At 31.7% G+C, this 21387-nt stretch overlaps 1 protein-coding gene across 2 annotated transcripts; it reads left to right on the top strand.

Annotated features, from left to right (window-relative positions):
- The first annotated feature begins 350 nt into the window (after positions 1 to 350).
- LOC145327911 (prolyl 4-hydroxylase subunit alpha-2-like) lies at positions 351 to 21147 on the top strand. Of its 2 annotated transcripts, none has more exons than XM_080171442.1 (32): positions 351 to 535; positions 1760 to 1833; positions 2155 to 2214; positions 2980 to 3061; positions 3304 to 3384; positions 4191 to 4271; positions 5216 to 5262; positions 5962 to 6016; positions 6613 to 6695; positions 7742 to 7808; positions 8447 to 8540; positions 9093 to 9153; positions 9846 to 9886; positions 10413 to 10499; positions 10907 to 11050; positions 11374 to 11447; positions 11871 to 11906; positions 12454 to 12503; positions 13265 to 13317; positions 13791 to 13842; positions 14170 to 14251; positions 15294 to 15321; positions 16047 to 16093; positions 17140 to 17236; positions 17582 to 17666; positions 18550 to 18636; positions 18902 to 18985; positions 19250 to 19341; positions 19407 to 19480; positions 19769 to 19848; positions 20473 to 20556; positions 21021 to 21147. In XM_080171442.1, the coding sequence occupies exons 1-32, from the start codon at positions 500 to 502 to the stop codon at positions 21121 to 21123; spliced, it is 2301 nt and encodes a 766-aa protein (XP_080027568.1). In that variant the 5' UTR covers positions 351 to 499; the 3' UTR covers positions 21124 to 21147. The 2 variants fall into 2 exon arrangements, with proteins under 2 accessions (XP_080027568.1, XP_080027567.1); XM_080171441.1 differs by having other exon boundaries at positions 15294 to 15393.
- Positions 21148 to 21387: the final 240 nt, after the last annotated feature.

The following is a 21387-nucleotide window of genomic DNA, read 5'->3' as shown; positions in this document are numbered from 1 at the left end:
TCCGCGGAAAGCCGTTTATAATACGATGCGAGAAATAACTAATTTCTTTAATACAATAAAGCTTTTCGTAAATATGCAATTTGTTTCATAGAATATTTTAATAAAATGGCGATTCCTAAAATAATTTTTATTTACAAAAGTGAGTATTTTGCTGTTAATTACAATATTTCACCAAATATACTTTGTTAATTTTACTAATTTTACTTTTACCTACATTACAAAAATATCTTTTGGAAACTACGGGAAAAAGTGTATGGACGATTGTATAGTAAACGGTGACCAAAAATCGCTTAGTCATTGTCACATATGATAACAAATATATTATAGTGCTAAAAGTACCAGTTTTTTTTTTTAGATGCACTTGTAGACCTTAAAAAAGTCAAATTTATGGATGAATGTGATATCAGTTAAAAAGTGCATTTCTACTTAAATGCATCTATATTCTAGATGCATATATTGTTAAAAGTTAGTTTGTGTTTATAGTGGTTTATAGCTAGTGATGTGGTTGACAAAATGGTTTCTTTTATTTGTATTGGTAGGATTTAACTTTTCAATTATTTTACACTATAAAATCCTATCATATAAAGTAACTAGAGTTGGCTCGATATAATTATCTCCCTATTGGCTAGTTTTCTATATGCATATCTATTTCTCAATAAATCTATTTTCCTCACCCGGCATTACTATCTAAAAGAAAGTAAATATTTAATAATCTAAATGATATTAAAAAGATTTTTTAAATTATATTTTTTTCTTTACATTACCATCACCAAAGGGTTAATGATGATGATTACAATTTTAGTTTAATATTTGAACACACAAAGTGTCGCCACAATCGAATTCTTTTAAAATAGAGTTTTCTTAAATTTATTATATTATAAATCTAAATTTTCTTTTTTATGATTAGAAATTAAATACATTGATATAAGGTAAATAGCAACATGAAATTAAAAAAAGGAATTTATTTTTAATAAAGTAAAATAATGGGTCTTATCGTTCTGGGCAATGAGAGTTAATTTTGGATTATTGGAGCACTATGAGTTTTAAACAAATATTCCTTGGAAAACTTGAGCTCGTTTATAGACATTTATTTCCTATATAGATCTGACATGGATCTTGAAGCAATTAAGCAGGCCGTTTTGTACATGTTAAAAATTGGAAGATTTCATTAAATAAAAGTTATCGCAAATATACTTAGTAAATAAGGATTTTTTTGCCTGTAGCTAAAGATTACTATAACTTCCTAACAAATTGATGTTATTAATCTTCTTATAGGTCCCTTGATGGTTTTAGGCTATTTAATTCTTATATCTAAGGATGCTAGGACTACAGCCGCTAGTATATTACATACTATTACTAATTTAATCCTTGATTTGTTATCAACGTGACAATGTTATTTTATTAATAATGTTATGCGAGATGGGGGGTGGGAGGTATTTGATTGATAGAGTAAATCACTGCTGCGGCCCTAGAATCTATGGGGGAGTGGAAAAGCAGAAAACTAAATTGATCAAATTGCCTAAATCCATCAAAGACTATATGTGAAGCTTCCCTAAGCCAAGAATTTAACGGTTTAGTGGTTAGCGAGATTTTACCGAAAAAACATATTACTTTATTTCATTGTATATTGTCCGACTAATATGAAAAACCTTTACTTTGAAAGTTTCTAGCACGACCAATGTGATACTATAACTTTAAACGCTACAATGCAATGCACATTAATGTTGTCATCCTTGTTCTACCAATATTTTTTTAATAGGTAACTTTAGAAACATTTGGACATGAATTATTTCACCTAGAAAAGGATGTCATTTATACAGGAGGTTTAGTAAGGTAATTTATAGAAAAACAAGGGCAAGTATATCCAAAAATAACGATAGATAAGTAAAAAATAGTGATAAGTTTATACTTTCTAAATATAATATTTAATGAACAGTAATAAGTCAAGTTTGTCAACAATGAGATTCCTCTGAAAATAAGCCTCTGCAACTTTATCTAATTTTTATGTAGGATATGTAAATTGAATGGCCAAATCTTTAACTTAAACTTGGAACATACAGCTGTTAACCTTTTTTGAAGCTTAAACAATTTGTTCTGTCATTGCCTCGCTACTTAATAATTTTGTCAACTATGTTTATTTATTATCTATTTCAGGATAAAATCTATAAAAGAAAACTGTTGGTTAGACATACGAGATGTTAGATATACGGGAAGGTACGTATTATAAACACCCTAAGAATATCTATCTATCTATCTATCTATCTATCTATCTATCTATCTATCTATCTATCTATCTATCTATCTATCTATCTATCTATTTATCTATCCATCTATCTTTCTATCTATCTATCTATCTATCTATCTATCTATCTATCTATCTATCTATCTATCTATCTATCTATCTATCTATTTATCTATCCATCTATCTATCTATCTATCTATCTATCTATCTATCTATCTATCTATCTATCTATCTATCTATCTATCTATCTATCTATCTATCTATCTATCTATCTATCTATCTATCTATTTAACTATCTATCTATCTATCTATCTATCTATCTATCTATCTATATATCTATTTATATATCTATCTATCTATCTATCTATCTATCTATCTATCTATCTATCTATCTATCTATCTATCTATCTATCCATCTATCTAGTTATGAAGATGGACGTCCAAGTGGTACCTTAAAAATAGTAGGATGTAACCCCCGGTTGCGGAACAAAATGTTACAAAAATCAGCCATTAAAAGTCATTAAAAGGAGAGAGATGAGAGGAGAAGTAGGAAAGAAAGCCACTAAAATTTTTTTATGACGTCACATGGCTGATTTTTGAGACACTTTGTCCTTCTACGTACCCCCGTCAATCTATCTGTCTATTTGGCTATCTATAATCTATATACCTATATTTCTTGCTACCTAGTTATTAAGATGGACGTCATAGTAGTACCATAAGAATATCTATCTATCTAGTTATGAAGATGGACGTCCAAGTGGTACCCTACGAATGGTAGGATGTACACCAGTTTATCCTGAGAAATTAAATATTAATAAGGTATAGTTTTTTTTGCAAAATATGACAAAAAGTTCTAATAAAATATGGAATATAAATGAGAATGAAAATAGAATGAGAGAGTGAAAAATATTTAAAAGGAGAAGAGAGAGAGTGAGAGGGGGAGAGAGAGAGAGAGAGAGAGAGAGAGAGAGAGAGAGAAAGAGAGAGAGAGAGAGAGTTTCTGTTTTAATTGAGCCTAATAATTGACTATGAAACTAATAAATAACAAATACTATTATCAGGCAAATATATCAAGATTTGAAGATCTATTAAACTATGATGCTGATGGCCCAAAATTTGAAATTCTCCCCCCAGATGTTCAGGTAAGATCATGGAGCTAAAGGGATAAGACAATGACCGCTAATTGATGAAATGTACATTCTCAATGATGATACACAAAATTATTCCTTCTGTAGATTACAATTAGTCATTGAAACGTTTGGACACACAACTTAATGAACCAACCAATCAGAATTTCCTAAGGTCTCTAAAGTTGTTTAGCCAACGAATTAAAAATCGATATTATATAGCTTTTGGGACTAGTGTAATGAACAGACAATTGCCGATAAATTGATGTGGTTGAAACGTTTGGACACTCAACTTAATGAACCAACCAATTAAATTCTATATGAGTCCACAAAGTTGTTAATTCAACGAATTAGAAAACGTTAGAATAAGACTTTTGGGACTATTGTAATAAACAGCCCATTGTCCCCTCCCTCAATGTATGATATGGTTGTTAATTCAGGGTAAGATTTTGAACAGTACATATTTTGTCATGTGGGTTTTTGTCGATTTTTTTTTCAGATGCCTTTTAAAGTTCCTATAATAAATAACGTCATACTGGCCTACCATTGGTCAATTAAAATGTTTAATGGCCTGCCATTGGTAATTTAGTTTGTGTATTGGCCTATCATTGGTAATTTATAATTAATTTTTTATAGGCCCTTTAAGGAGCTTCTTACTTCTAAGAAGTTTTACTAATTAAAATTTACAGAACAAAGAAATTCTAAAGACCATATATTAGCTTTTAGAACCAGCATGGCGGCAAAGACGATTATCTGTTAGACAGGCGTATTGATTATGTGAATTGAATGCCATGACAAACCCTAACATAAACTTTATTTAGACTGATTCAGTAATGGTTGGGTATGACCACAAGATTATGAAAGATGGAGAGGAATTTCATCTAGTTATGGAAAGAACAAGGGTAAATGATTATTTTTTTAGCCTATAGTGCCTATTAAAAAATGACGTTATACTATTCAAATGACCAATGATTGGCTAGTATACAGTCTATTTGACAAATGGTAAATACTGGCCTACCATTGTTCTTTTTTGTAATGTATAACGTCATTATTTATTAGGCACTGTAAGAGCTGCTTTGAAAGCAATTAATGTGTCTGTCTGTACAAAAATATCTCGCAAACAGCTAAACAGATAGGATCTTACTTTAGAGGGAATCGGGTCCTCTGCTTGGTGAATGTTAACTCTAGGAGGCTTGGTGTCGCTTCGGGTACTAGGTAACTAGACCTCTCTCTATGAATGCGGTGTAAAGCGTCCAATCGCCCATCAGACAACTAACTCTCTGTGATGCACGACCTTTGTCTGAGAAGTCCCAACTGTGCATGGTAACGAGTTGCACCTGTTTTAGGCCAAGGCATTCCCCCCACTCTAACTATTTACGTCGCGCATCTGATATAGTAGCAATGGGAACCATTTTTAACGTCTTTAGTTATGACGCGGTGTCGGACCGAGATTCGAACCTATCACCTTCCCGACGACGAGCGGATGCGCTACGTGTTGAGCAACGGTCGCGGGTTTTCTGTTTGGTGGATACCGAGGGAGCACCTAGTGTTTAGGGCGAAGTATTAATAATAGTTATTTATCACATCGTATTATAGACAGCTTTCCACGGATAAAGAAATCAATAATTATAAGATTAATTCCTGTTTTGTTAGCCCTGAAATGTAATGATTAGCATAAAATTGTATATTATATGATACACAACTCATGATTTTTCAGTAGGGCTCAGATATGATTCTTATCCAGCGAATTTTAATCGGTTTCGAAGCCACACTTGAAAGTATGATTTAAAGTTCTTAGGTTACTTGTCTGAAACGAATTACCAACATTTTATAATTTTTTTTCTAGAGTGCTTTAAAACTAGTGATTCCAGGAAGGCGAGCTCCTGTAGATAGGTAATTTTTATTTGTCCGTAGCATGATATAAAATGGCGAAAACTACAGTTTTGAATAATAAATGAAAACTGCCAATTAAATTTTCTCGGCTATATCTTGTAATATTAACTTTTTATTAGCGAAGCTACTATATAATTCACTTTGTCTGTCTGTACGTCATTCAGACAGTCAGTAAGTCCATAACGCTATGGGGGAAAGGCGTTTTTTTCAGCTGCTCTTCAAGATGGATATTTAAATTTTAAAGGAGATTCCTTCCAGCATCCAGTATGCAACATACTTTGTCCGTCGGCCTGTCTGTCATGCTTAAAACTAAGATATAAGAAAATACACGAGAATGGTCGGTCCCTTTCGTAACATGGGGCGATTCTTCGTATTTTTCAAAATAACTTTTCTACTATTTCTAGCCCCTGAGGGGGGCTCTAACCCTGCGGGGCCAATTAACTAACCCTGTGGGGCAATTACCTAACCCAATATAACCTAATCTAACCTAAAATAACCCATAAAAAGCAATTTTAAAAATATGACGAATCGCCCCATATGGGGCGATGTTACGAAAAGGACTATTCCCGAATGGTCTTATTATAAAAGGTTTCGTTATTTTCTCTTAAATTATCTATTCTTGACTTAATCCTTGATTTTTTTGTAATTCACTGCTGATATCATCTTTGTTTAATAAATTACTTATAATGTTTGTTTCAGAGGGAATTTCCAAGTAGCAGGTTTTATGTACGGAGCTGGAATGGTTCTACCTGAGGTACCTTTATAAATTTAATCCTTTTTTTGTCTGTCTGCATGTCGGTATTGAATTTGATCTCAGGGAAGGAGGGGACATTGGGCTGTTTATTACACTAGTCCCAAAAGTTTTATAATATGTTTTCTTATTCGTTGGCTTAAAAGCTTTGGGGACTTCTTTTAAATTATTATTGGTTGGTTCATTAAGTTGAGTGTTCAAGCGTTTCACCCATTGATTGTAATCTACAAAAGGGGTAATTTTATGTAATATCATTAGGAATGTACATCAATTTATCAGCCATTGTCCTTATTACTGGCAGGAACTCGCTAACCGCTGAACCGACAGGGTTCTTTAACTTTTCTGGGGTGAGTACCAGTACCTTCCCATGTGAAATGGCCCCTAAAAAATGTTAAACTAAGGTTGTAAGTGGTTTGTCGACTGCCTCCCATTTCTCCCAAGTGCCCAAAAGGCCTCTAGTGGCATATCCGCCAGAAGTTAATGAATTAAATTATTAGTATTTATAAAAAAAATCTTATAACATTTTAATAGTAATTATTGGGTTATAATTATTTTGGTTTACTGGCGTAATTTTTTCCGTTAATTTTTATGTTATTTAGGTCACTTTCAAAGTGAAAATGGTAGAAACCCATGAAGATAAAACCTGGAGACCTAATCAAGTTTTTCAACTTGTCCATGTAAAGTAAGTAGACCATTTTTAGTATGGCTCCAAATCCTATTTAATTCTGCCGGATTAAAATTGTCTTGAAAAATAGTTTAAAAATGTATCGTATAGTAAAAAGATCATTGAATTATTCATTTTTGTTTTTGACTTATTTGTCTTATTTAGCAATTTTCAGAGAATTAAAATATCATTTGTTATTCCGGGATAAGACAATAGCAGCTAAATTGATGTACATCCACAATGATGAAAATCATAATAACCTCTTGTTTGGACACTCAACTGAATGAACCAACTAATTAAAATTCATTAAAGTCCCGAAAGTTGTTTGGCTAACGAATCCGAAATCGTTAAATAAACTTTGGGGACTAGTGTAATAAACAGCCCAATGTCCCCTCCCTCCCTGTATGTTATTATAGCAACAAATATAATTGTTTTTCCCGTATCACTGCGAAACCTATTAATATCCGGTGGATTAGAACCGGTTCTCAGCCATACTGAAAAATTATGTCTTTCATCGTATTATAAACCGCTTTCTACGAATATAGAAGTGTACAATTATAAGATTAAAACAATTTATTTAACCCCTGCCTTCGGCACCTCGGGGCTAAAAAAACTGGTTTTAATCTAATAATTGTACATTCTATATCCGCGGAAAGCGGTTTATAATACGATGAAAGAAATAACTATTCCCGTATCACTGCGAAACCTATTAATATCCGGTGGATTAGAACCATACTGAAAAATTATGTATATCATCGTGTTTTATCCAGTTTTCTGCGAAAATCAAAACTGGTTCCACTTATAATTGTACATTTTATATCCGCGAAGGTGGATAGGAACCGGTTCTCATCCATACGAAAAAACTATGTCTAGCATCGTATTATATCCAGTTTTCTACGAATATAGAAATGTACAATCATAAGATTAAAACCAGTTTTTTAGCCGGTGCCTCCGGCACCTCGGGGCTAAAAAAACTAGTTTTAATCTTATAATTGTACATTTTATATCCGCGAAGCGCTGTTTATAATACAAATCGAGAAACAACTATATTATTATATATTTAGATCTGGAATGGTTCTATCAACAAGTGGTAATTGGATGCCTGACTATCTTAATGTTACAGAGCTTAAGGTTTTACTTGTACTTCTTTTGTTATGATGGTGGTGGCAACACTCCCATACTCCCATAGCACCCCTCTGCAATCTTTTTGATTTTTAATTAAAAATGGTAGATTTTAATTTATGAAGGATATGCCAAAATAATTAATATAAAATATACGTGGATATTATGACAGGGGAAAATTGTCATCAAGTTAGGTTTCTAACATGGATATCACTTATTGGTCAGTTGTTCATGCAGTATGAGGGGAGGGGATGGGATAAAGAGGCGGATGGGGGATTGTTATTATAACCAGCTAGAAGTTTTACTTTAGTACAGTATATAAATGATAATCTTGTGTAAGATACAAGTAATAATTAATCTATTGTCATTTCATACTTTTGATTTTGAATAGTGTATCTTTTATTCCAGTATGGCTTCGAAACCGAATAATATCTACTGTATTAGAACAGCTGGATTAGAACTTGTTTTCAGCCATACTAAAATCATGTATAGCATCGTATTACAGACTATTTTTCACAAATATGAAAATAAAAATCATAATTACTAATAACAGTTTGTTAGCCACTCTGTGCTAACAATTCTTGTTTTAATATTTTTTCATTTTAGTACTTGCGGAAATCTGTCTATAATAAAAAAACTATTACTAGGAGGTTGTTGGTATGTTTGAAGAGAACAATGAGTATGCTCATCCTTTGGAAAATACATTCTGGACAGTTGATCTTATCAGACCTAGGGAGGATAGTAAGTAAACAAATTTTATATTTATTGTCAGGGACTAGATAATGACAAACAATTTCCTCATAACCCTCTTATATTGTTTCTCCCATTTTCTTACCCACTTCCCTTCAGCTACATAAAAATCATGGACAGTAACAAAATGCCGGTTTACGAAGTCCTACGCGGTCATACACAATGTTTGAAATTAATCTTCATATCATAGCAAATTAGATAACCTTGTAAGCATCGCTTTTATCTTATAGAGAAAATAAGTAAATCAAATAGTGAAAAATGAGATCTGAAATTTGCTTTACCCTTCCAACATTGCGTATGACCGCGTACCACTTCAAGAAATGGCTTTTTATTACTGTCCATCTAAAAAAAAATTTTACGCAACAAAATATTTAATTATTGGTAATATCAAATGGAATTAATTGGCTGATTAACAGCCCCTGTTTAGTGTTTAGTTTTTCTAGGAAATTTATGAGGACTTTGTTAACTTTATATGGACATATTTGTAAACAATTTCCATCAAATGATTTCATTGTTTTCATCTGACATTCTTAAACTATTTAGTTGAGAAAACAGACCCTGAATTGTTTGAGACAATGTTTGGTGATGGAATCATTGAAAATTTGTAAGTAAACTATCTACACACATACCAAATTCAAATAGGGAGGTAGAAAGATATTTGGAAATTAGTAAAAAAAAGTCTCAAAGCTATGGATGTTTTATACTCAAATATGCCTCATAATTATGAGAATGTTGACAGGAAAAATCATAGTACGAGCTTTAATAGCAGCTAAGAATAGAGTTAATCAAGAGACATAATGTCCAATAGCAGGAGGGTAAAGGAACATTCAACACTTGTCATTGGTTGAGTTAAACTGATATTTCTTACTTTAAATTCATACTCATATCAAGTCCATCACATGAAGTACTGCCTTCTTATTGTTGTTCAACATCTATGTTTTTTACAGTGCTTCAGTAATATTTAGATATGTTACATCTATTGCAATTGTTATATATCCCTTTATGAATTTAAGTTAACAAATTCATATTTTATAAATTAATTACTTTATTCTATTAACATTTTATATTGCAGATTTTTTTCTTACGAGGGTTTTGTATTTAATGTTTCAATTATAGATATAAATGTTCACTTGTCCTTCATAGTTAAAGATAACAAATGGCAATCCTTTTCATAAGTGTTCGTTACGTTTTCAACAGGATCAAATATCTTGAGCTTTATCCTCTAACCAATAAGCCATAATCTTCATTATGATTTAGTTATGATTAGTAAGTAAAATAACATTATGTATGTTTTAGGTCAGAGATGCAAAAAGTTCATTCAGCATTTAGCATTGAAGGTAAAATATTTTGTACGGTCAAAAAAAGTTACCCTCTTCAACAGTCAGAATTTTAGACTATACTAGATTAGATCAGGGAGGGAGGGGACAATTGGCTGTTTATTACACTAGTCCCTGAAGTTTTAAAAAGACCTCTTCCTTATTTGTTAGCTTAACAACTTTTGGAACTTTTACTAAATTTTTATTTGTTGGTTCATTAAGTTCAGTGTCCAAACTTTTCAACCACTAACTGTAATCTGCCGGAGGGGTAATTCTGTATATCATCATAAGGGATCAATTTATCGGCTATTGTCTTATCCCTTCAGATCCCTGACGTTAGATAAAAATTTCGATTTCAAACAAACAAAACAAAGAAAATTAACAAGTTTATTTTTTTCTTCTACAAAGTGAAACCCGCAGCGGGCAACAGGCTACCACCCCCTTTACCCTTTTACCTACTGGATGAACGTATGTTAGCAAGCTTTATTCAAGACAATTTTCCCACTGTCATAATATCAACGTATATATAACATCCATTCCTATTTAGATATGAAGATTTTACATGAGAAAGAAGTTGGTATGGTAGAAAAATTGATTAAACATCTTGGGAAACAATCTGTAGAAGACATTTTAGGTAAAAATGCTTAATTCGAAAATGTTATTTGCTTTTAATTCATATCTATATCTATAAAGTCACCTTTTCTTTGAACCTATACTTTTTTCTATATACATATCTAACCTATTTTTTTTTTGCAGTTTTCTTAAAAGTCGTATTCTATGGGATTCAATTTTGCTAAAGAAAAAGTATTATTATAACAAAACTGGTATTATTTTATGATTTTTATTTCAATATTCGTGGAAAATTGCCTGCAATGCGATGCTATACATACAATTCCAGTATGGCCGAGAACCGGTTCTAATCCAGTGGTTATAAATCGGTTTGGGAGCCTCACTCTAAAATATATTTTTAATTAAACTTCTACAGCGTTACTAAAGGTCATTACATTTACAGAAAAGTTTTTTTTCATATATATTTTTTAGGAGAATACGAGCAAAGTATAGAAATCGTGTTGGAAACCGATCCAAACCATCCAGTTGATAATTATAATCTGTTGAAAAGAACTTCAATTTGCTGGCTCAATATTAAGGAGGACTTGGAAGATAAGAAAGCTAAGGAAATAATAGGTACTACTTGATTTGATTTTTAAAAAGATCTTATTAACCCTTATTTTTGTAGAAGCGAAGCTACTCTATAATTAACTTTGTACCTCTGTCCGTCAGTCAGTCTGTTACGCTATGGGGTGAATGTGATTTTCTTAGCTGATATTCAAGATAGGCGGCCGATTTTTTTTTGATGAAAGGTTTCGCTATTCAAGATTTTTACAAATGTTCTTTATATCACCATGTCATTGTCCGTATTCTTATCCATGCTTTTTTGTGCTTCGCTACTTATAGATGTTGTTCTTCTTATTTGATAACAAACTCATATATTTTATTTTTTTCTTTAGAGAGTATAGCCGACTATTTTCAAGACTGGGAAATTTGTAGAGAACTTGCGGCTATGGGAATTCTCAATGTTCAGGTAAGTCAAATCTACACCCTTTCTTCCCCCACCATATGAATACATGTAGAATATACGTGGATATTATGACAGGGGAAAAATTGTCGTAAATTTTGAATGCTATGTCCCCTCTCATTTATTGGTCAGTTCGTCCATCCCTTACGAGGGAATGGGATGTGGTAAAGGGGTTGGATGAGGGAAGACGTTATTTTATCCAGCTACAAGCTTCACTTTATTAAAGAACATGATAATCTGGTGTAGGATAAATATATGACAAATCCATTTCTCATACAAAAGCTACAAAAGGTATAATGTCATTTATACACATTGCATGGGGGAAAGATACATTTCTTATTCTTTGTCTTTCCTATGAAAGAACATGTATGATCCTTTGTTAAAAAGTTTAAGTAATTTACTAATTATCCCATTATTATTTAATTTCAGAGATATTACGACCAAGATCCCATGGACATAAGTCAGGTATAAAGTCTTAACAGTCAAACTCTTATGGGGGGGGGGGGGGTTAAACACCACCATATTATCTCAGTTTCTACTAGAGCAAGAGGACTGGATCTATTTTGTGATTCCCGTGTTTGAGGAGGGATTTTTTTTTATTTAGAAGTAAAAGCATAACAAAAATTACTTTGATATAGTAAGTTTGTTTTTGTCTGTAGGTTAAGATTTCAATAACTACAAAACCGATTAAGTTCTCCATTTTAGTAATGATTTGCATATGGCCTGGGATGAATTTAAGATGTTTTAATTTAAGATTTAAGTCTCTGGGTTTTTATGCCATTTCTCTTTCATACACCTTCAAATACTTAACCCTAGATGCTAGGAGCGCAGCCGCTTGTTAAGAACAAAGAACTTTAAGATAACTTATTCTTGTAATTACGTAAAAGTCGGAGGTAATATTATTGTTCTTCATATGAAAGATTCTAAATAACATTTGTGCTGTTGTAACAATATATGAATCTGATAGCTTGGTAGTTTAGTTTAAATTTGTAATAAGATTCTTGTTATTTAGGGTAAGATTGAATATGAAGGAAAAGTGTATCAGGCATTTTCTAAACTAAGGTAAATTAATATATATGTAAATTTGCTTATAATCTTTACTATAATACATATGAGATTCGATATTGGGAGCCAGAAAAAAACAGGAGCCGACTCGCGAATTTTGTATGTATTACCATGTATTGCATAAAGAAAGGTTCGTTGTACTTTTCACCATAAAATATAGAACAATTCGCATATTTGTAGATGTTATGTTTGTTGTATTAAATATCCTATTATCTAAAGTAGTAAGGTTTTATTTGTCTTCAGCTAATGATTTGATCTTTACTGAACCGATTAATTCTCTATTTTATGGAAGATTCTATATGTTCCAGAAAGGTTTTAGGTTATCTAACTTATAACATTTTGTGTTGAAAAGGGTTTAGGATATTTTCTGCCTTCCCTACCCCTTCTAAAACAAAATACATTGATGCTAGGGTCGCATGCGCTAGTTTAACATATAATACTTAGATCCTAGTAGGTAGAAATATCTTTACTTTTTTATGATCCCACATATTGAATAGTTTTGAATATAAAACACTGATAAAATTTTAAAAAAGTTTTAGAATGAATTGGTAGCTTTAAATTTCTCTGGTACCCAAAGTTTTAATATTACATCCTTTATTTGTTGGCTTAAAAACATTAGAGGCTTTTATTTTATTTGAAATAATTCGCCTAAAATAGCATTGTCCAAAGTTTCCACCAATTAACAGAAATTATAAAACATGTACATCAATTTATCATCCATTTTAGTATCCTTAAAAATCCATTGTAAAACTATTTAGGGCCGAAGATGCGGCTTTGATCGCAGAAACTGCTTTACAACACAATTGGCTAGGTAAGGAAATGTAATTGTCTTTAGCTTACAGAAAATGTTTCTGGAATCGAACCTTTCAGAAAAAAATAACAACTGTATTATATTTTTTCGACTTCCCAATACTTTATAATTTAAGCTATAAATAATCTTTATGACTGAGTGACTGATTACTAAAAACCACAAAAATAGCTGCTAACATCAAAGATAGATTAAAATTAGATCTATACCTCTTAGATTGGCAAGAATAGTTATCTATTGCATCATTTTATAGACAGCTTTCCGCAGATATTAAAATTAAAAATTATTATAAGAAGATCCGGGCAAACAGAACTGGTATTAATTTTAAGATCTTTTAACATTAATGATAAATTTGCTGTAAAAAATGCTATACATGATTTTTCAGCATGGCTGAGAATCGGCTCTAATTCAGCATATATTAATCGGTTTCAAAGCGATACTGGAAAAATATCTTAAAAATTATTTATCTTTTTTAGATAGTGAGATAAAATGGTACAGAATATTTCCTGAATTACAAGATCTAGCCAGGTTACTATTCAAACAGCGCGTTCTCTTTAAGTGCATAGTCAAGCACAGAATCCCTTCTATAAATCTAAATAGGAGGATTTGTTTTTTTACTTTAAGTCAGATTAGGTTAGATTACATTGGGTACAGAGTATCCCTGCGTAGGATATTGTTTTCTAAAGACTACAATTGCGTTCTGCCGTTAGCGGGTTAAAACGTTGATTGATATGATTGGATCATGGTCGAAGTGTACAAAGTAATATTGTCCAAACCAATCCAACAATAATTTTACACAGATAAAATGATAATGATCATTTGAGGTTAAAATAACAATGATTTATCTTTATTTAGAGATGCAGAGAGAAGACATGATGAACTATTAGAAAATCCCAGCCTTGTCATTCTACCAAAATATTTCACTTTTAAACACCCTGTAAGTAGTTTTTATAATATTTTTTAACAGAAAGAAAATATATAGAACATTCAATTATAATTTTAAAAAGTAAAGGTTAAATTTTTTCTAGGGGCGATTTCTCTTTGTAGGTTTGTGTTACCCTCCCCAAAATAGTTATAAACCTCCACGGGACCTATTTAAAGAAGAAACTGTTACTTTTTTAAAAGAATTCAGAATTGTTGCCATCCAGGAGTAAGGGAGGGGACAATGGATTTGATATTCAATTATTAGGAGTATCAAACATTGAAGACCTGCCCAAAGTGTTCGTGGTTCGTGAAGGAATTAGCAAGATTTTGGGGACTTTGGGGACTAGCGCATATTTGCCGCTGAATATGTTATGATCCAAGCAGACAGAAATCAATAAAAATAATTAACACACTTTCTAACAGACATAAAAAATTATATGGAATAAAATTATTTCGGCTGGCTCTCACAATTATTTTTTTTCAGGGAAATATAATTTCATAGATAGAAACTCTACTGTGATATTTGTGTAATAAACAATCAAAAACCCTAATATATAAAAATTATTGTTTTTTGAATTTTGGTAGCAGTGTGATGTACTGGTAACCTAATTTACATGTATAGTTTTTTTTAGAACAATTTTTTTTCTCTAAATTAGATTACCGTGAATACTTTACTATTTTATTCCAATTTTCTGGATAAATATGGTTTTCATTGTCTTTCAGCAAAAGCTCTTAAATTGAATAAATTGCCCATTGTCCCCTCCCTTACTCCCTGGTTGCCATAATTGATTTATTCATTTTTTTTCAGCTTTGCTTTCATGGAAGACTTGATATTGTTGTTCTTTTTATTAAGGAAACTACTCTATAATTTTCAATGTCCGTCTGTCTGCCCGTCAGCAATAGACAAAGTGGGGAAAACGTGATTTTCTCGGCTGCTATTCAAGATACACTGCTGAAATTCCCATAATTAAGGAGCTCAATAAACAATAAAACATACATGAGTTTTGTGATTTGCAACTTATGGATGTTGTCATCCTTGTTTCTATTTTATTTAGGTTGGCGCCGGTACATCATCCACAGCTGGTAATGAATTTCAGTCAGTATATGAGGAATCTAAAAATCACTTTTGTCAAAGTGGCGAAGAAATGGCACTTAGTAAGCAATTTTCCAGTAGGACTTCCAAACCGATTAATATCCGCAGGATTTGAACCGGTAATCATTGTGAAAACTGTTCAAAATTTTACATGAATATTAAAATAAAATCATAAACTTAATGAACATTAGGCCCCTCGGGGCTAACAATACTGGTTTCAATCTTTTTTCTTTTTAATATCCGTTAGTGAATAGTAATTTTTTTTGTCTGAAGCTTAAGTCTCGGATATTGCTGATCCGAAGGTGTAATTCTTTTCAGGCATACTTGATAAGTTTCTTGGGTTTGTTTTAAGCTATTGTTCTTTCTTCCCCAGCTCTCATCTGAGGCTCGGGGTGAAGTATAGGAATACTAGCAGCTACGCCCATAGCATTAGGGGCTTCGTATTCAAAGTGCCAGAGATTGGCTTGAAAAATAGCTTAAAACCATCCCAAAACTTTAAAATAAATTAGCCTAAAACTACCCCAGGACCTCTGTGTATATTAACTAATAATAGTAAACTCAAAATATTTAGTAGTTATTAAGATCTGAAGATGCAGACTAACTTCTTTATTTAATAGGATTTATATAAAACTATTTATTTTTAAACAAGTAAAGAAAATATTTGATTATCTTTTTTAACATAGATCAAAAGTATATATGATTCTGCTTATTTTAGCCTGTGAGGAGTATTTCAATTTTGACAAAATTGTTGATATGTGTAAGGTTAGTATTTCATGTTTTTCTATTCACTCCAAAAGTTATAAATGTCCGTTAGTCTGTCTGTTTGTCATTACCTAACCCTATTATACATTTATTTGTCTGTAGGTCTGTCATGTCGATAATGCTAAAGGAAATGTTGGATTTTTATATGGGAAAATACTTTCAAATATAAAGGTCTTCATTTTGTGTGAAGCTTTTGTGACCAATAAGCATCCAACCTAAAAAAATTTCTTATTTCTGTCTGTTGGTAATGCTACCTAGAATAGCATTTTTCTTCTATTTGAATAAGATAACATAACATTTATTCAACTTTAGCATGGTTAAATACATATAATAAAAATAATATTTGTCAATTGTAGCACAAAAGTAAGGAATCCCAAAATCAACAAGGGTCTAAATATTTTATATACAGTGTGTTTTTTTTATGAGAACTTTTTTGAAAGCAATTTTACCCCACTTATAGTTATCAGAATTTAATGATTAATGGCTTATTTTCTTTGTTTTTTAAGGCAATTAATAGAACAAAAAAATATTTCAGTTTTTATTTAAAAAGTACAGTAAAATCTAAATTTAAAAACTTAGGTGTCAACATCTAAAAATGGTTTTAGCGCATTTTTCTTATGCTCAAATAATCAACCTTTTGCAAGAATGGCTGCTTAACACTTCAAAGTTGAGATATAGAGCTAGAAATGTATACAGATACTATTAGGGACATGTACTAGAACATATCAAAGTTTGAAGGTCATATCTCAACCAGGGAGGGAGTACTGGCCCCCCAAAGTCGACTACAGAAAATACATTTTTTAAAGAAAAATGCGCTAAAACCATTTTTATATGTTGACACCTAAGTTTTTAAATTTAGATTTTACTGTACTTTTTAAATAAAAACTGAAATATTTTTTTGTTGTTCTATTAATTGCCTTAAAAAACAAAGAAAATAAGCCATTAATCATTAAATTCTGATAACTATAAGTGGGGTAAAATTGCTTTCAAAAAAGTTCTCATAAAAAAAAACACACTGTATATTATTTTAATATCAATCTATCTAGAACACAAAAAAACCACCAGGAAAAACATCGACAGAACAATATTGTTTTAATTTGAATTTTGAACATCCATATCTTAAAATTGGACCCTTTAAAACAGGTAACTGCTCACAATTGTCATTTAAAATTAAAACTTTAACTAAGTAATTTGATATTGAAAAATAGTAAACATTTATTGGATAAAAATACAATAGAGGTTAATAACTGTATGCCCCAACCTCGTGGACCCTGTGCCGACTTTCAGTTGGGTATTTGAATACCAGCCAATAGCGTTGTAAATATTAACAAAGCAAAGTCGCTACAAAAGAGCAGAAAGCAATTTTCATCAGATGAAAAAGATCCCCAACACCCGATAAAGTTTTTTTCGTTTGGATTGTACAACTTTACTTAATATATATTATTCCTATAGTATTGAGTGTTTTTAATAGATTTTAATTTTGTTTAGAGCATATGAATGCTGAACCATTTATAGTTCAAATTCATGATTTTATGTATGAGGATGAAATTAGTGATGTCCAAGAACAAGCCAGGTTTGATTTGGAATTATAATAACACCGCAAGCATGAATTCTTCCATAGGTAGCGAAGCACAAAAAATCATTATTGAACAAAAGAACAAATAGATCGTAGTTTTACGGCGATGGATGTAGAATAAAACGTGAATATTATGACAAAAGAAAAAATGTCATCAATTTAAGTTGCTAACATGGACATAGTTTATTGGTCAGCTCATTAAACCAGTAGGAGTTGAGGAGATTGTATAAAAAGGGTTTATGGGGAGATCGTTATTTTAGCCAGCTTCAAGGTTCACTTTATTAGAGTAATTGATAATCTGGTGTAAGATCCAAGTAAGAACAAATCCCATTTTACAACTGACTGTTCAGTTCATCTTTGAATAGCGCAGCAATGATAATAATCTTTCTCGTATTCATTCGAATCCGGTGGATAGGAACCGGTTCTCATCCATACGAAAAAACTATGTCTAGCATCGTGTTATATGCAGCTTTCTACGAATATAAAAATGTACAATTATAAGATTTAAACCAGTTTTTTTAGCCCGTGCCTTCGGCACCTCGGGGCCAGAAAAACTGGTTTTAATCTTATAATTGTACATTCTATATCCGCGGAAAGCCGTTTATAATACGATGTGAGAAATAACTATTGAAGTATGGATTCAAAATTAATCAAAATCCGCTGGATTACAACCGGTTCTCCGCCATTTTGAAAAATCTTGTATAGCAATGTATTACATCGACAACTTTCCACAAATAATAATATAAAAATCATAAAATTAATACCGATTTTGGAACCTGGGCCTTCAGCTCCTCGGGGCAAGCAAAACTAGTTTTAATCATATATTTTTTGCGGAAAACTGTGTAATATACTGTGCGAGAAATAACTAATAATATTTTAGAGGAAGGATGAGAACCACCCCTTATTTCTATCAAGGAATACAGGAAGAAATGAGTATTCAAAGGTCTTCAAAAATTAAATATTTTAGGTAGACAAAATTATAAAAATTATCATTATTTTTAAAAATTTTCCTTCAGAAGTTTATAAATATTGGGGGTTTATTATTTAAGCATTATCATTTTTCTTCACTTAAAAAAATTTGATCCTTCCATTATTTTAGCTTAGGAAAAAGTATTTGTTTTTGTTGTAGTTCATTTATTGTTTAAAATTGACTTAATATAAATGTATCTTAATGTTTATGAACTTATGAACTTTGGGGGTTATTAGAGCACCCATTAAATTCCATTTTTTAGTGAAAGAACAAATGATTGGGCTAGAAAGGTATCAATGAGAATTCAGCTTGCAACTGAAACAACTGTTTTCACACCAAATTATAGGTAAACAAAAGTTTAATAATGACAACATCCATGAAAGCGAAGCTCAAGAAAGCAGACGCACAAAGAAACATTGACAAACATTGATTCTACTTATTATGTTAAAAGGAACTGAATACAATTTTGAAATCTTTAGACTTGTTTATCGGGATGCTTCCCTAATACATGGCGCCTAATCGTCTTAGGATTCACTATCTTAAATCATCTACTCTAGGACATCTATGTATTAATAATTTTCGGGAATACAACAATTTGTTTATTGTTCAGATATGCATCAGAAAACTATCAAGTAATGAATTATGGAATGGGAGGATTTATAAGCTTACATCAAGATGAAGATCAAACATTCTTGACTCCGGGTATGTTTCTATCTATCTGCCTATCTATCTATCTATATTATATCTATCTATCTATCTATTGCTAGGTGGTGGAAGGATTATAACAACAATGGTATACTTGTCAGATGTTCCTGCTGGCGGCAGAACAATTTTTCCTAAGGTATTATGCTATTTTTTAGGTTAAGTTAGGTTAAGTAAGGTTTAGTAGATTCTGGCAGGGATGATCATGAAAAGAGACCCCACAGGGGCTCGAAACATGAAAAATAAGAGATGGGAGGGGTTTGATTGTCCATTTTTAAGTATATGTTAAACTTTAAAGCAACAATAAGTTAAAGAAGATGTGAAGAGTTAAGCTAAAGGGGAGGAGCAGTCTATGCTGTAGTAATAAATTGTCTCCTGTTAACTTTCATAATGCGAAAGTGATATTTCACCCAAAAATCTTAATTAGGTGGATGTAAATGTCCCGCCAGAAGCTGGAAGTTTGTTGTACTGGTCCACTAGGACCACAATCAGTGATGTTGACTCCAGGTATTAATAAAGTTTGTTGCTCTGGACCACTAGAACCACAATCAGTGATGTTGACTCCAGGTATTATTAGAGTTTGTTGTACTGGTCAACTAGAACTACAATCAGTGATGTAAACTCCAGGTATTATTAGAGTTTGTTGTGCTGGTCCACTAGAACTACAATAAGTGATGTTGACTCCAGGTATTATTAGAGTTTGTTGTGCTGGACCACTAAAACTACAATCAGTAATATTGACTCCAAGTATTATTAGAGTTTGTTGTACTGGTCAACTAGAACTACAATCAGTGATGTAAACTCCAGGTATTATTAGAGTTTGTTGTGCTGGTCCACTAGAACTACAATAAGTGATGTTGACTCCAGGTATTATTAGAGTTTGTTGTGCTGGACCACTAAAACTACAATCAGTAATATTGACTCCAAGTATTATTAGAGTTTGTTGTACTGGTCAACTAGAACTACAATCAGTGATGTAAACTCCAGGTATTATTACAATTTGTTGCACTGGTCCACTAGAACTACAATAAGTGATGTTGTCAAAAACGTATCTAGATCTAGCTACATATTGGATGTCCTGTACTCTATAATGGTAATAAAGAAACATCTCTTAAATTATTTTCTATCTAGAATGCTACATATTGGATGTCCTGTACTGTATGGTAGCAAATGGATATCTAACAAATGGATTTATCATAGAGAACAGATGGATAGGTACACATTTTTATATTTTTTGTTAATACATAATTTAATATTTAAAAAAGAACAGTATTGTTTCTAAGAAGCACGGCAAAATAACAAAATAAAAAAAGACTTTTAAGAGATGTATAACTAATACAATTTTTCACCAATTGATTAGATTTCCTAAAGTCACGAAACCTTTTTTATAAGAAAGGGCACTATTTGAATTGCAAGGTCTTTAACCTTTAACTGTAATATGTTATTAAGATTAAAAATATGAGAAAAGGTTTAAAGTAAAGGTGATTTCCCCCAAAGTACATAGTCGACTAGTAGAGAACCACCTCCAAATTGTTAGGTTAGTTTATAATGTTTACAGGATAGCCCGGCACCGCAGGTATAGGTTCCGGATTTTTAGAGGTCCCAGAGGAATTAAGTATAAAGACCAAAATCACCATGGTTTAGACACATTAAATAACTAATATTTGTTTTATTTTCAGATACCCGTGTTTTACAGATTTAGAGAGATTATTATATCCACCACCTTATCAAACTATTTCTTATAATAACACAAATCAATGTAATAACATATTAACTTCATAAATTAAAAACATGATAATGATCATGTTTTTTTGCCAGGGGGGTGCGCGAGGGGTGTAATTTTATTTACACACCTTTTAAATTAAAGAGGTATGAGACTTTTTTCACTTGTCATCCTCCTCGGACTTTTAGGGGTATGTATCTGAAGGAAAAAGAGGGATGTAGAAGGAAAAAATCTAGGGGGTTTCTCCAACCCCTTTAATTTTACGGGGTTGGGGAGGATGGGTTAAAATGCCCTGGCTAAAATGTGATATGTAATTCCATGCT

This window comes from Acartia tonsa, chromosome 9, assembly GCF_053477335.1.
Source record: "Acartia tonsa isolate MP-2025a chromosome 9, ASM5347733v1, whole genome shotgun sequence".
Lineage (NCBI taxonomy): Eukaryota > Metazoa > Arthropoda > Copepoda > Calanoida > Acartiidae > Acartia > Acartia tonsa.
The sequence above is the reverse complement of the archived record's forward strand: the minus strand, read 5'-3'. Positions and strand labels throughout refer to the sequence as shown.

Excerpts from the sequence above, each read along its gene's own strand:
- LOC145327911 (XM_080171441.1), top strand. The coding sequence starts at position 500 with ATGTGGTTGACAAAATGGTTTCTTTTATTTGTATTG. Across the intron at positions 7,809-8,446 it reads TTAATGTTACAGAGCTTAAG|GAGGTTGTTGGTATGTTTGA; the intron begins GTTTTACTTGTA and ends AACTATTACTAG. Across the intron at positions 18,986-19,249 it reads GTTTTCACACCAAATTATAG|ATATGCATCAGAAAACTATC; the intron begins GTAAACAAAAGT and ends TTTATTGTTCAG.